The sequence below is a fragment of the Diorhabda sublineata genome, chromosome 6 (genome assembly GCF_026230105.1).
Source record: "Diorhabda sublineata isolate icDioSubl1.1 chromosome 6, icDioSubl1.1, whole genome shotgun sequence".
NCBI classification, from domain to species: domain Eukaryota; kingdom Metazoa; phylum Arthropoda; class Insecta; order Coleoptera; family Chrysomelidae; genus Diorhabda; species Diorhabda sublineata.
The window spans coordinates 27178481-27195535 of NC_079479.1; the positions used below are offsets into that span (position 1 = coordinate 27178481).

General features: G+C 31.8%; 1 protein-coding gene across 1 annotated transcript in view; it reads left to right on the forward strand.

The window, feature by feature from the left end:
• LOC130445275 (uncharacterized) overlaps positions 1-17035 on the forward strand; it is a 136750-nt gene extending 119715 nt beyond the window's left edge. The window contains exons 18-22 of the mRNA XM_056780837.1: positions 302-730; positions 794-1476; positions 3004-4422; positions 5635-5744; positions 7025-17035. Coding sequence (XP_056636815.1) covers positions 302-730; positions 794-1476; positions 3004-4422; positions 5635-5744; positions 7025-7298 — 2915 coding nt within the window. The 3' untranslated portion in view covers positions 7299-17035. The remainder of the gene's footprint in view (positions 1-301; positions 731-793; positions 1477-3003; positions 4423-5634; positions 5745-7024) is intronic.
• Positions 17036-17055: the final 20 nt, after the last annotated feature.

The window sequence follows — 17055 nt, forward strand, 5'->3', positions numbered from 1 at the left end:
AGATTAGAATGAACCAAATAATAGAATTTCTGAAACTGTGTTTTTATTGAGCAGATACTAAATTGATTATCAAAAACTTCCATGTTCATAAGCAAAAGCTACTTTTGTTAATCCAATTACACAAAAAGTTTTAATCAAAATATATAATCTCTCAATACATTTTGCAACAATAAATTTAACTGTTCAAAGATTATGACAAACGTTTGTAGAAGCGATTCAATAACCAATTGTTGAATAAATAAAATTCAAATTTTATAATAAGTTATTCGTAGTTATCAAACATATATTTCATTTAATTTAGGTACACCATCGCCAAAGAAAAAGAGAAATAATTCTACACCAACCAAGAAAAACATAGCTGATAAAAGGCAAATTCTTCAGCAACTGGTTTCTCCAAAACCCTGTGCGAAAAAAGTTAGTTTAGGAGAACTAATACAGTTAAGTGAAATAAAGCCTGATTCTGAAAGTAATGTGGCGAATTGCAAAGACAAAGAAACCAAATTTGTGGCTAATACTTTAGAAGCTGCTCTCATAGATCCAAAACTAGAGAAGAAAGTAACTTTCGCTAGGTTGCTCAACAAAGTGTCTGCAGAGATGAGTTCAGGAAGCGAAGTCGAATTAGGTATTATGCAGACCAATCGATTGGGATGTATGTTTGCGAGACCTTCAAGTACACCACCTTCTCCAAGTGTGGATGCAAGATCTCCGAACAGCACTTCTAGTAATCAAGGTAGTGATTCGTTCACTAGCTCAGATCTAGCTATTCCCAGTGCTTTGAGTACAAGTATTTCAGATTTGCTGATCAACAGGAGACACAACAGACTTCTGAATGGACAGCAGAAACCAGCCAGTGCTGATTCCATCTTAGCAATGTTTCGAAACTTCTCTTCGAGCTCTACAGCTGCAAACTATTCATCATCCTTGAAGATAACACCTTCGACGACACCAACAGCTTCGAGTCCTCAAGATGATTTAGTTGGCGATGACGATTCATCCACATCTTCCATTCACACACCTGTTTCATTCTCTAGTGGAGTACTAGAGAGTCCAATTATGCATCGTAATACTTTACAAGGAACCATTGAAGTACCAGTACTCGATCCATTGAGCGCACATAAATCATCTAGTAGCGGAAGCAATTTGTTGCATCCACCAACCATTTTATTGGAAATACCAAATACAATCAATAAGTGCCTTTCGCCAATTAGAGAAATGCCTACTCCTTTGCCATCACCAATGCCTTCACCTGCTTTAACTCCATTACCAACCAGACGCAGCAATCCTACATCTACTTTGGAAGACGCAGAATTGAGTGATGATAGGATCTCGGTTGAAATACCAAATTTTTCGATGAGTACTGATATTGATGATGATGAAATTTTGTGTTCCGATATTCTAATAGATCCTCAAGCAGAAGATGGTCTCATCCTAGAAGAGGCTGCGGCTATGCAACAGTCCGTCGGATTTAAATCGAAGGTGACTGCCAAATTTTTGATTTTATTTGTGCACCTATTCCCATTTCTATTAATTATCAGGAAATGCAGCGAATTTATTTTCTTCAATAACTCATATGCATTATTTTTTTTGCAACTATGCAATACTATTTTCAACTGATACGAGTGGTTTGAAGCTGGAAACGAATCATATGAGGACGAGGATTGGCTGGAGAATCTCTGGACCTAAAAAACAGTGTGGTTCTTTGACTATCACATTGACATTCTTCTGAGGAATCCAAAAACGCGCACTAGTCTTAGTAAAGCTTATAATTTGCAAGTAAGATAAGTGAGTGTTTAGTTCCTTCTGAGACTAACAAAAAGAAAGTGAAAATGAGAATGCCTTTGACACAAATTAAAGGCTTTCTCGGCTATTTTTAGTGTTAGTGTAGGATGGGGCGTAGAGCAATTAGAGCTCGTTCCAAAGGAGACAGTTATGAGCTATGAATTTTACAAAGACATATTTGAAAAAGAGACTTGTTAAACAGCGTCATGCCACAAGTCACTTCTGTTTTGGGAATTTTGGATACTGATCATATTAATGTCTGCTCATATCTATCTCACTCAACAGATGCAAACGTTTTAATAATATTTTCTAAAACTAAAAACCTAGTCCTCTTTATTAGACCAGTGTTTCCCCCGCGGAACCGCCATATCACTTCGCGGGGGAAGGATCTAGTAATCATTCTATGCCGTTTCTAAACAGTGGATTTTTCTGAGGACCTCAGTCGTGAAAGAGCTCTTCCCAGGCTGTCTCCGATGAGAGCAGGGTGCTCACCAAGGTCTCTGGATGAAGTTTCTGCTTTATCACAGTTTCCTAAGTACTGCGAGATGCTTTGAAACGAGGGTATATAAAAAATACATACCCAGTATTTTCGTTTACACCGGCGCAGAACGAACACTCAAGAGACGCCTATTACTTAATACGATACAGGTTTTCCTGAAAGTACCCATATCATCTGCGTCAAGTTATAATTGACCTTTCCATGCTCACGGTTCACCTAGGTGTCTATTTGTGAAATAAGAAGTTCATCAACCATTTTCCGAGAAATTTCACTGTTTTTGCTATCGTTGTAGGCTGATTTGCCATTTCAATCGTCTTGCTTGGGTCAATTTAGTAGGAACTTGTCGCTGGTAGAGGACACTTCTCTCTTCAGTAAGTAAGCAGTATTATGTCTGTAACGTGTCTTGAGATACTGTGCAGAAAACTCTTGCCACTCTGAAGGCACTCAGACAATAAACTGGCATTATCTTCCTCCATGATTCCTGCATTTTCAATGCATCAGCTTATACCGGAATGCTATTATTGAGTACAGAGGTCACTATAAATGGTAGTAGTTTCCTCTTTTTCTGCTTTGGATCTCCTACGTTGTGCATTAGCTACTTTGTCACTCAAGTGCTGTGCCTGCTGTTTGAAGTGTTTGTGTTTATGCGGAAAATAAGTTTCAATAGACCTTGATTCAAAATGCTTTTCCAAATTCATATATCTATACAATATTTTTAATTTCAGAATCGACCACCGCCAATTGGTCAGACACAAGACAAAACTAAGCCATCAATAACGATCACTGTTGATCCACCTCCCCTCGTAATTCCAACGTTAACGGTACAAATGCCATCACCAACTTTTCCAGGTTCCCCTCCCCCACATAGAGCATCAGTGTCAAACTCAACATGTTTCCAGTTTCCGTCGCCAAAACTGTGTAGAAAACTGCTGAAAGATTTTGATAAACCTACTTCATTAGATTTGCCTTGTGCTCCGCCTTTGATAACTATTACATGTAACATGAACGAAATAGAATCGGATACAGAATCGATATCACCAGCTACAAAAACTTCCGGAGTATTACAAGGTACTTCAGCAAGTATGACTTATTTAAGTCCCTTTTCAATTAATCATAGAGGAGAACATACTGCGTCGGAAAGTAACTTGAGTAGCTCTGGATACAGCTCTATGGCAAGCCCAGGTCCATCTAGATGTAGCTCCAACAATCCTTTATGCCCCACAGAAATGGACGATCAAGGACCTGGTGGGTTTAATCGGAGGCCATCGCTAACGCCTACAATAAAATTGAATCCCAGTAATCAGCAAAGTACTTCTCAGGACCGCGGCCGGAGATCAGATTCTGAAACTTTATCTGACGAAGCTCAAGTAGAATCTAATGATGAAGGGATTGGCACAGATCACCTTGATGAAAAAATAGATGAAGGGGAGCTGAAAAGTGCTAGAGAGCTCGAAGTTTTTATGGTTAATGATAATGAAACTTGCAAAACTCTACTTAATTTACCTACATTCCCTACACAAAAAACCGCTAAATGTTTGAGTTCGGAAGATACCGTAGACAGATTACTACCACCTTTAACGGCTAGCAAGAACTCTCTACAACTTCCGTCAATAATTGTACAATGTGAGTCACCAGGATGTGACAAACACCTTAGTCCGATGAGTTCCAGAAGTGAAAGTCCTTTAAGTGATCGTACAACGGGTTTAGGAAGATTCTCACCTCAGTTCTATGGCAGACACAAGGATATATTACCTTTTACAGATTCAGATGGATTATACGACTTTCCCAGCTCAGATAAAGTTAACGTAATATCATGTACCCATCATAGAAAACCAGGAAGAAAAAGAGAGAAAAAAATATCGCGTAATTGTAAGTCACCTAGTCCAACAAAACATACGCAACCAACTTTTTCTAGTCAAATAGATATACCTAACAAAGATATGTACAAAGTTCCCCAACTAAGAAAACTAAGTCCAAAACGTAGAATCAATCGTTCTCAAGTAGTAAGCTCATCTTCAAGCTCTGATAGTTTAACATCTTCTACCAAAGAGGTGAGATTGTCCACTTCCAGTCCCAGCCCAGATACGATTCGGTGGGCTTCACCTGTTTCTTGGATGGGAGATAAACGAGAGAAGATAACTCAGGTAAATATAATATGAATAGAAAGCATTGAAAATACTTTATCAATTTCTTTATTTCTCAAAAATCAAACTACTATCGTTTAGGTAAGCTAATATATATTTATAGTATTTCCACCACATTGCTTGTCTCAAGAAAGTAATTGGAATAGACATCGCTTCTAGAAAAATGATTTTAAACGATTTGGTAAAAGTAAAAAATTGTAATGTTATTAAGAAACTAGTCGTTAATAAAGTGAACAATATTAATATTTAAATCATTTCGAGAAAACCTTTTTAAAGAGGAGAAAATTTCCGATAAAAAAGTTCCAGCTTCGGGAATTCTATCTCCATTATTTATAATTTTAATTTGACGTGGAAATAAAGCTCCGTGCGGCTGGTAGGGCATGCAAGCGCATTAATTACTTAATTATTTATAAGCATCACAATGTACTATAAACAAATTTCGACCAACGGATGTCGTAATTGAGATGTGGCACAGCGTAAAGTGCTTACACGAAAGCATGGTCAAGCTGGGGTTGCCTACGATGTTTCCTAATGCCCAATTGCCACTCTTTCCTGCACTCGTACACTGATTTTTTCATTTCATGCATCCTTAGTAATCTTGATATTCCTCTCTTTCTGTTCCTGTTAAGTGGGATGCACTTTATTACTTTATTAATTTGCGATGGACACGCGAGGATGTCTACAGCTGGCCTGTTTACAAAAGTACTGGTGCTTGATGTATGTGAATTATTAGGAGGCGATCTAGGATTATCAATATTTCCAATATCTGATAATTGGTATGATCTTCATCGTGAAAATCAACAATTCTTGCTCTAATAGATGTGGAAAATTTAGTTCATAGCATAACAATGCGCAATTCAAAAGAATGTGCACCATTGTCATTTTAATAACAACATAATTACTGAATCAATACATTTTTTAGTTTCATTTCCTTAAAAAAAATATTGAAAAAAACTGTTTAATTAAAATATAGTTTTGACGTTCGGTGTATTTAAACGAATATGAACAATAATCTCAACATATTTGAATTTATTCCAGAATGTGCACCATTGTCATTTTAATAACAACATAATTACTGAATCAATACATTTTTTAGTTTCATTTCCTTAAAAAAAATATTGAAAAAAACTGTTTAATTAAAATATAGTTTTGACGTTCGGTGTATTTAAACGAATATGAACAATAATCTCAACATATTTGAATTTATTCCAGAGTATATCTGAAGGAGAGTCATTTCCATTAACCAGGTCACAAGATTTTCCCAAAACTTGCGGCAGTCATCAAAAAGTTAGTAGACTGCGAGCAATAAGTCATCAAATCAGGTAATTCTTCGTTCAAATTATAGACTTCGAGATGAATCTCAAAAAGTTGCAAAATTTTATTCGTGATCAAAATTGATGGTTAGCATTCAAAATACAAAACAGAGAAGAACAAAAAATAGCAATTTAGATCTAGAATAAATTACCTTTATTTTTTATCGAGTACTGGTAAATTGTAAATACCTTAGTTTTCTACAAATTTCATATTCCATTTATATATGTTTATAATTTATTAGTATGGTATAGAAGTGAATAATTGGAAAACTGAAACCACTAAAGCTTGATCCTTAAATTTCTACAATTCATTACACCCGTGACAAATAGCATCACAATTTTACAAATAACGATCTCCTATTGTTTCCAAGAATGTCTAGCAACCTGGCGCTCAACACGCTTTTAAGGGCGATGAGAAATTGCGGATGGGCGTCACAAAGTGGGTGGAATTGCAGGCGACAGAAAACTACGACGAAATAATTTCAAATAATATTAATTATTAGCTCCATCCGTGTTCAACAAGGATAAATAACCTACGTATGGTAACTAACTATTATATACACTTCCTTTCCCCGTATTTGAAGCTAGTCTCTGGGTCGTCCAGAACCAGGTATACGCGTGAGCAGGCCAGACCGCTGCCATCTTCTAAAGCCGCCACAATTCGTGCCGTAGTAGACCATCAAGGCTTGACGTCATTGCCGCCATATTGTTATAGTTCACTTTCCAAAGGTATTTTTTGCATAATTTACGAAAGAAAATACGAAAAAATAAAAAATCATTGAACATATATAAGATATTCAACGCAGTTAAAGCTTTGTTTGGAAAGTGATTCCTGACCTATCCTAACAATGAAGGCGTGTAACGTCAACACTTAGTTTTTTACAGAATTAATACACAAACATTTTCTAATAAACAGATAAAACGAAAGAAACAAAAAATATGGTGATAATGGTTTTTATAAATTTTATCAAACGTTTATTGTAACAACGAAAACTTCTTGTTCATTTAAGCAACTAAATAGAAAACTATGGTACAACCGAAAAACAATCCAAATAAAAAAATTTTTAAAATAACGAGCTGACCCTAATTTTATGCTCGGCAGTGTATTACTTTAGGGGTAACACTAGAGTCTAGAATCGCCCTAAAAAATTCTGGTCTATCTTATTTGACTTCAATTTTGGGATTGTTTATAGACATTATACTAATTAGTTCAAAAAAGTGAATAATTGAGATATTACTGGCAGATTTACATTCCTTTTTTAATTTCCAAAAATGTTCGTTTTTTATAGATTCTTGAGGCGACTAGAGCAAAGCCTGAAAAAACGGGAAAGAACAGTGTGCCCTTCAGACAGCTTCGACAGCGACGATGAATCTCCTAGAGCAACTTCCCCACTCCTTCAACCATCACGAAGCACAAAAATGAGAAAAAGCTGTAGTATTGGGAAACTACAGGGAACCAATAAAGAAAAAATAAAAGGCAGATACGCACGCGAAGATATATTTCTTCCACTAAAACAGTCTTCGTTGAAGGTTGTTACGACAGGAAATGGATATTCCGAATAGTCCTAAACCAAACATGGGAATTCAGCGTGATTATCAATTAAAAGAGAGTTTTACGTAAAATATATTGAAAAAGGTGAACAATCAATATATTAATATAGTTTTTTTTATTTTAGTCTTATTTCTAATAATTAATGTCAAATCATGTCGAATTTCCATGCATCTGTTTAGTTACGGGTTTGAAAAAAGAAAACTTTCCAAATATAACGAAGCTGCACTTTCACTTATTATAAACACTTTTCCAATTGTAACAAAATGCTGACTGCACTTACTCTATTTCATCCACTAATATAAATTAATAAAGTTCATTTAAGAAAGAGAAGGATAATTACTGAATATTATACAAAGTATACGTAATTGATGTAATTTGAATTACGAATTTGCCTTTTTAAAATTTTCGCAGAAGCTGACCATATATAAAAATTGTTCACATCTAGCCTTCAATTGAAATATAACGTAATAGACATGTATAGAGCTTTTTCTGTCGAATATAATTCATTTGATTTGAGTTTCTCAGAGGTTTGTATATTTTGAGAACATGTTGTTCAGACTTTAGAATTATTGGAAATATTTGATTGATTCTTAGGTGATAATGAGATAATATATTTAAATGATTCGTATTGTGTCTATTTGTGATTTCAAACAAACAGCTTTTCCATAAATTCATAATTATAAAAGGATCTTATATCAAAAAAACAATTTTCACACTTACTCTCTGTGTCAGCTTGTTTGTTCCGAACAAAAGGCCCATGTATCAAGGAGTATTTGAAGCTCCTTCTATATTAGGAATTTTCATTCATTTTACGGGTAACTTGAAAATAAAATTGAAACCAATGAAATTGTTGAAAATATCTAATTTAAATATAGACCAGTCGTTTTAGGCTAGGCTGCGAAAAACTTCCTCTTAAGCTCAATTTTTGTTTACAACTTTATTATGGTGGAAAATGTGAAAACCCGATTAAAAATATATCTATTTTGATGTTAAAATGTCACGAAAATCAGTTTTTCGCATATATCTCGTGACCTATTACTCCAATAGTCATCATTATGAAAATTATTATTCATAAGATTATCTATAAAAAAATGCCTTTAGTATGTTTCAGTGAAATAAACCGAATTGGCAATAGAGCGCTGAGAAAGCTATATTTTGATTATGCATTCGCTTCCTCACATTTTTTTACATGGTTACCTATTTAGACAGAATCTATAATATGAAATTTTTCATTTGAATACTGAACAATACTGAACATTAAAGTTTTTTTAAAACTATATAAAAAACTTAACATTTCGGCATCTCTATAGATGTGTAAATGTTGAATGTTTGTCACTGCCAAAATGCGTCACAAAATAAACATGAAATTTTACTTTTTGAAAGATTTATTTATAATATAGTAAATTATCAATTGATTTCAAAGTATTCATCTTAAAACATTTTCTTTTATTGAAATACTGATTGATAGCAGTTGAAGTTCAAGCAATAACAACATAAATTCCCGAAGATGTTTCTTGTTGCTGCTGATCAGAAACGATAGATATTTTTTGAGGAGTTAGAGTAATCAGATATTTTAATTTGCTTGGAAGAAGATGCCCAATTCAATATTTTCTTTAGAAATCACTATTTTGTTATACAAATTATCTTCAATATATGATTTTGCTCCAAAAGCAAATTTCCAGCCACCGTGACATTTTATAGATCTAATGTTGCCCCGCGTTGGCCCGAAGAGTTACTGGTTACTTTTCTATTTCCTACTGTTCACTATGACTATTTATTATTTCTAGAAGTTTAGAAAGTAAACAAACAAAAACATAGAGACAACAACAAGATCTCCCTAGAAATTAGTTAAAAAAAAAACAATGTAAACAGACCGCTTGCTGTGATAAAAATATATATAAAAACAAACCTCAAACAAATTTCGCTGTTTATAAAAAGTATGTAAACGGGCAAATTTTAGAATTCCATTATAACCGAGCAGGACCAGCTTTACGGCTCATATCGTGGACTTCGTAACAATAATTATACAATTGACTATTCTAAAAATGTAACTGAAGCAGAAGAATAGTTTCAATTCTTGACAATCCACAATGATACATGTTGTTCATACAAAGGATTTATACGCTGACATCTTCTATTACTCAACTAAGTGTTACAGGCGATTTGACAATAAAAAAAGTGAATAATGGATTCATATATTATCTAAATATCGTTTAAGGAGAGTCAAAAATGATTTGTTCATTTTCTTAATTGTGAATATGGGAGGAAAATAATGAGATATTTTTTCCAAATAAGTTGTTTGAGGATGACATATTTTTATTTGATTTCAGACTACTAATTTTCCAAGATGGATTCTCGGAACATTCTTTTAGATCTCATCATTTTAATAGAGAAACTAACACAATACAGAGAAATTCATAACGAATATTAATCAATTAAATCAATATTAAATAATTAAACCACTGAAAGTTTCAAAACATCCAAACCTCTATAACTGATATAACTGATATAAGTAGTGAATATGAATTTTCAAATTTTAGACGTACAATTTTACTTGAATTCTCTAATAAAATGACAAAAAGGCGGTATATTTCAAAAGTTGTAAGTCGTGGTAGTGGTTAACGTTGTTAAATAGTAAAAAATGTGGATATTCTAAACATCGAACAATCATAGCTCTGTTTAAAATAAAACATGTTATATTTTGGAAATAACAATTCTATATTATATAAAATGTATTGCTTGAATTCTAGGATTTTGAGCAAATAGAATTAAAGAAAGTTCGGACGTTTATTTTAAGAATATAGTTTTAAATTCGAATCTATATAGTCCAGTTGTTCTGTGTTAAATAAATGAATGTTAATGATTCCTTGAGGCATGATCTATGATACTTTGAACATCGAAAATTATTTATTCTCTTTAAATGGCTGTGTACTATTGATTCTCATGAGCAGCTCCATTAATAGGTTTCTGAGGTTTGCCGTTCATATAATTTTGACATTTCTGCATAAAAATAGCTTATTATCATTAAGCTTTAGTGCAAAATTCGTGTAAGAGAGTATATCATTGGTAACTGCCCAATAACAACATCTGAAATCTATTATACAACTGAATAAATATCGTGGAAGAATTAACTCAAAAAAAGTAATAAAAATAAAAATTTCTCGTAGGTTTTATTCTTAATATGAAATTTCTACTGAAAATTAAACGCGACGTTCGGAAACTGTGATCTAAATTTCATTCTGGGAAGTGATCTATCTAAACCAGAGTTATACTTTTCGAATAGTACTACAAACATATGAAGATGATCCCAGAAGTACCTGGCCCAACAAAGGAAACACAAAAATTTTGAAAAAAAAATATATTCATTTTACAACGTAATCTCCTTTTAGCTCCATACACTTTTCCCAACGATATTCAATAAGTTCGATACTCTTTTTATAATAAGAATCGTCAAGCTCCTAAAAATAGCCTTTAATTTCCTCTTCATTGTTGTCTTTGAGCACCGAGCCACTTTTTCAAGTCTGAGAACAGAAAATAATCCGAGGGGATTACATCTGGCGAATGTGTTGCATGGTGTAGAAATTCAAACTTTCCTTCATTTATTCTGGCCATTACAGTAACAGATGTGTGTCGTCTTAGTCAAATGCGACCGTTTTGCTCACTTTTCCGCTCAAACATTGCAATAAGTTCGCATGATACTCGCCGTTGATAGTTTTTTCTTTTTCAAGGTAGACAATAAAAATTATCTAACGCGCAGCTAAAAAACCGACGCCATGACCTTGCGAGAAGATAGAATGGTCTTTTCCTTCTTTCTTTCGAGCCGGTTTACCTTTTTCAGTCCATTGTTTTCATTGCTCGTTTGTTTCGGGTGTGGAGTGATGGACCCACGTTTTATCCATGATTATGAAACGCACAGCTTTCTTCTGTCCAAATTTTGAGTTAATATGCCATGTACCGCTCGTGCACTTTCATACAAAAATGGTCCCAGTATACAGGTGAAAGTAATAAAAGCTTGGAAGTGGAAATAAGTTTTATCTCAGCAATATTTGATGCCTTTCAATGCTAGTTTAAGCCTTATTAGAATATAATTCTAGAGCTATATATTCTTTGCTCTATAATAATCTATAATTCTATAAATATAATCATTATTCTAAATTAAATAAGATTTTTACGAAAATAGTATGCGTATTTTCAGGGTCCTAATGCTGATCATATAAATCTTACCATTTTTTATCTAAAAATTATAAAATATATCTGGTCAAGACACCTGGTATGTCCCCTATAAGTCGGCGCCAATTAATAGAAAAGAATCATTCTACTTATTTTTAAAACACTTCTCATTAGGATAAATGTTAAAAATAAGTTAATAAATAATTCTTTCTTTATTTTAAAACGTATTCCTTATCAAGATACCAAAAATTTCTAATGATGTCATATAAACAGTTTTAAAATGCTTTTGAAATTAAAACGTTCAAACTTTCTTTTTCCATTTTACTCAAAAAAAATGCTCAATATATGCGGAGAGTTCGAGCATCCTTGCTTACGTGTCGCTCATCATAGGCCTTATTTAATAAAATTACTATTAAATTATTTTTATAACAATATGCCAAATATATTGTTAATTTCAGTTATAAGACCTTATGATTTTGTTCATTTTCACTTACTTCCCTTGCTATTAATGCAAATATTTTTTCACTCTTATGTTAATATCTGATAGGTATTTGATTATTTGTTTTGTTTTATTAAAAGATTATGGTTATTATAATTGATGTCCTAAAAAAGACTGTTTTATTACACTCTCCATATATTTATAAACTTTTTATTATACTGAAATTATACAACGATAGGAAAGTAAACAGAAGAACGTCTTTGTTAAGAAAAATTTTCCTACCCACAGGATTGGAAGATTCTTATAAGAATTATTAACTAATCACAGAGCAAGCAGAGAGTGTTCGAAATAATATGTATCATCAGTACTTTTCAGTTGAGAAAAAACTATAATAGTTCAAGGAAGGAAGTTTTAAGTGCCAAGTATTTCCATGATATTCCGATTATAATAGAAAATGGAACTTGAAAGGGGATACTTCAATATGATCCAAGTTTTGAGGCCCATCGATTATGGAATGGCTAAATAATTAGAGCAAAAATATGAGTAGGAAATGTTATTTTCACTTCTGCTACTTCAGTCTTGGTAATTATGTAGCTAGCTCTCTAAAATTCGTATTTTGTATTATGAATCATGCATCAATAAACGATAATTAATTTAATAAAATTGTTATTTGGCATATTGAATATTTTTACCCATTTTTATCAAAGAAAAAACAAATATATAAAAATTTGTCCAATTAAATATAATTGTGAATAATATTTTGAATGATATGAGTATTTTTACTGCATTAGGCAGCGCGTTAAAGGCTAGTATATGAGACTGATTTTCTACTAAAATTTTAACTACTTCTTATTATAAATATTACTAGTGCTGCACTCTTTTTGATTACTATTACTCTTTTCACTCATATATATTATAGATTTTATGTTAGTATTTAAGAATTATACTTTGTGGTCTGATATTTTTAGCTCAGTACTTTCCAATCGATGATTTTTATGTTATTATTTCAATCTGTTAACCCTCATCTTTTATTTCTTTAAACTGAATACACTGTCTCTAAAGACGATAACTTGGTTATCGAAACGCGCGTCAGACAGTGTAGTCATTATGAATATCTCCAACGGTTCCAGAAATTCCAACCTAGCTTTCTTGCTTTGTACAACCAAAGTTGTTTCCAGAGTCTCCTTTGAGTTTCCAATAACTTTCTTGGTTCTGTTCAACCAAATATTAGAATTATTAGATATATTCTAGAAATTAAACATTTATATTTGCCAGCATTTCATAACAACACGTCTTGTACGTGAAATAATATCACCTTGAATGCAACGATAATCGATGTTATTATTAACAAAATTGATTACATATTTATTACATATTACAACTATCTATTCCCTTTGCGATTTATGATGAAAATAATTTTGCTGTATCGCCACTTATGTTTGAGGAAAGAATTTTAAGGTATATAAAAGAATTTTAATACTACTCAAGGGTTCTCATCGATTAAGTACATTAACTTTTTTTTTGGTGTATATGATTAAATATATTAGAACAGGAATTTTTGAACTTAACGCATGGTCGACAATAAGTTAGGAAAATGAACGTTGTCGACCTATACATTTCGCAGCTTTAAATGCCTATAACTCACAAACGAGAAGTCGTATGAGAAATATTTTTTTAATCAAAGCATTATTTTTACTCACTCCCGAATTTTCTACCGTCCCAAGTCACGGAACACCCTGTATATGTAGATTAATTGCGACATCATATGTATGTATTCGATAACTTGGAATTCAGTTGGAAAAAAAATTGAAAAACGGGCAACTCGCATATAAGGTAAATTAGACTAAACCACTTTTTTTTCATCTTATTTTGATAATATCAAATCCAATTTTTTGCCTTCAGTAAAATCCTTCAAAAACTTTTTTTCTAGAAGTGATTCCCCATCGAATGAGCTATTGCTCATATTTTTGGGATCTTTATCTCTATTTTCCAAATTTTTGAGACAACTTGTTGAGACATCATTAAAATTTATTACATGAAATGTTATTTAATCTATTGAGTGCCCGCATATCAATGTTCTTTATTTAATGAGATTTACTAGGAAAGCTTGATTTTCTGTCACCAAAACTACTATAGCAAACTGCTTAAAAATATTTAGTAAAAATATTTAGAAATTGATCCTGAATCAGCAACGACAATTATCAATAGCCAGCATGCAAAGAATTTATAAACATCGACAACGACTTACTAGTTTAAAGAAAATTTGCTGAAAGCGATACTGACCAAGACTTCACGTCTTCTCCATTGGATAAAGAATGACGATGAAATTGGCGCGGAAGTAAATTTAGTAAAAATTAAGTACTAAAAACTTTGCGCAGTTATTTTGAAATAATATCTATTGGTAACCAAACCATTTTTGATCAAATTTATAATATCAAAAAACATCTGATAGCTGAAACTTCATAAAAAAACCTGCTTCAATATTTTTGTTTATTACATACATAAAATGTTTATATAACATGTTATTTTATTTAATAACCGCACCTCTATAACTGAAATAACCTGTATTCTGACCTCTATTAATGGAACCCCCTGTAAATAAGACAGATATTAACAGGAAGAGCTCTATAATTGAAATCAATTTGCAGGTCATTTGATGTTTCACTAAATCAGGTTTCACTGTATATTACGTCTGTTTGTTGTCTTGCTCTAAATCAAGTGGCATTTATATAATTCACCAAGGTGTATCGTTGCTTAACAAGATCCGCTGTTATCGTGCTAGTACATATTTAAATAATATATATAACTTTTAATCTGACATTTTATAGTGAAATATTTTAAAAAATACTAAAAATAATGTAGAACACAGCTTTCTCCAGAAACTTTGGAATCTGTTTAATAAATTATAAGTAATGATTAAAAATATCGGATCACAAAATCTCACTATGAAAAAATGCTGGAAAAGCTAATCGCAAATCTAGTTTATAGTTCAGAAAAATATAAAGTATTTGCAACTGTAAATAACCTCACTACAAATGTAGTAAATTGCAACAAAATTATTTTAAAATGTTTGTAGCTTTGTCATTAATTGTGTGTGGAAACAATAATTTTATTCAACCAGTAATTTTGTATGTTGTAATTAAAACACTGTGATAGATTTCTGAATTGTCACTTTCAGAACGTTGTACCTTTACAGCAATATATTATACTAAGTGGGAGCAAGAAGTCTATTGGCACAATCAAAGCAATTCAATATACCTAATACGCATATTGCACTGTTCAATTCGACCAATTAGTCAAAGCAAAATTATATTCTAAAATATTATTATTTTTTGTGGGCTGATATGCAATATTGAATAATTCTAAACAATTAATGAAATTTTAAAAAAGTCCTTCACAAAAATAATATATAACCAAAGTTTGACATCGCCATTTAACTACCTAACTCAAAACTCCGAACATTACTTGAACGTGTTATTTCTTAAGTAAATGAAAATTGAATTAAAATGTTGCAACTAATGTGTGTTGCTTAATTTAGGAAGCTCCTGTACAATGCAACTATTTACATTTTTTTTCATTTATTTCAGTTAACAGCTAACTAATATTGCAAAATGTTTTAATAGTGTTGAAGACGATAAACTCAGAATCAAAGATCAGTTCATTCACATCCAGTACTTGCGATGTGATATTCAATATTTTGAGATTTCACTTCAAAATATCCTTAAAATATATTTTTCTAATTATTAACTTTTGATAACAATTATCCATTCATTACCACACGAATATCAAAACTTTTTGTCTTAATCATCAAAGTTCTTGATTAAACTCATTAAATGAAGAACACAGTAATCGACAAAATTAATGAAAAAATTTGTTCACACATTCGTTCCAAGATATTTCGTCTTGACTAACTAACTAAAACCCAACTATATGGATTAATTTACAAATTTTAAAGTATATATTCTTTTATCACTTTGCTACAATCATAAATACCGTTATACTTAAAATTCATCGAGCCATTTTTTCAAGAACAGAAAATAATCTGAGGGCGCTAAATCTGGCGAATAGGGTGCACGAGGTAGCAATTCGAAATTTAATTCATTAATTTTGGCCATTGCAATAACGGATGTGTGAGCTAGTGCATTGTCTTGATGAAACGGTCTTTGCCTTCTTTGGAGCCGGTTCTCCTTATTCAATCCATAGTTTCAATATATTTTACTGTAAATTAATGTGTTTATTTATTCATTAGCGGCATTTATTATCAAACCTCGAACTTTTTAAGTAGAAATTAAGCGCAGTTTTTTTTACACCGTTCCAAATAATAGAAGTACCTACAGTGACAGTATTGACGACTTTTACAAAAGATTTTTTCAAGGAATATGTTTGATGATAACTTAATTAGATACTGGTTAATACAGATAACTTCATTGGAGTCAACTCGAAATATACTGGAACTACCCATGGAACATCCATAGAACAGATTCATATATATTCTGCAGGAATAGTTTAAATCATTTTTATCATTTAAAAAAAATGTATATGCATTTGTGTTTAAGAATTAATAGAACGGATGGAAATAGTTTGAGCCAAGATGTATTATAAATATCACAAAATTTCTCAATTAATATCCAAAATCAAAGTAACAGAATTTGTAAGTTTTGTTTCAACATTAATGGAAAATTTAAAGTTTATAAATCAATAGCGTCAAAATGAAAAATTTGGAAAAGGTTAAAATAGTACGTTTAAAAACATACTTACTTTGAAAAACATATCCCTCAATGAATTATACCCATAATAACATTGAAAAATTTGATACATATTTTTTGATGAATAAGAAAATTCCATTGTCAGAAAATCAAAATTACATACCATTGTTGAAGCAATTATTAAAAATAATTTTGTTACTTTGCATATAGTTTCAAAAATTGTTCAATTCCCCAGTTGCCCAATTCTGGTATAATGAAAGTACTTAATTATGAAGGCGATGCAAACGAAATCAGGAATGAATAAACTTGGGACAAATATTAACTTTTCTACCAATAGGCGTCACTGCACTATTAATTAAGATTAATTAAGTTTCTGAAATGTTCGTGTGACTTTTATCTGAAAAAAAAATAAACACTTTGTTCTGATATAAAATTGTTTTTTTAGTAAGAGGT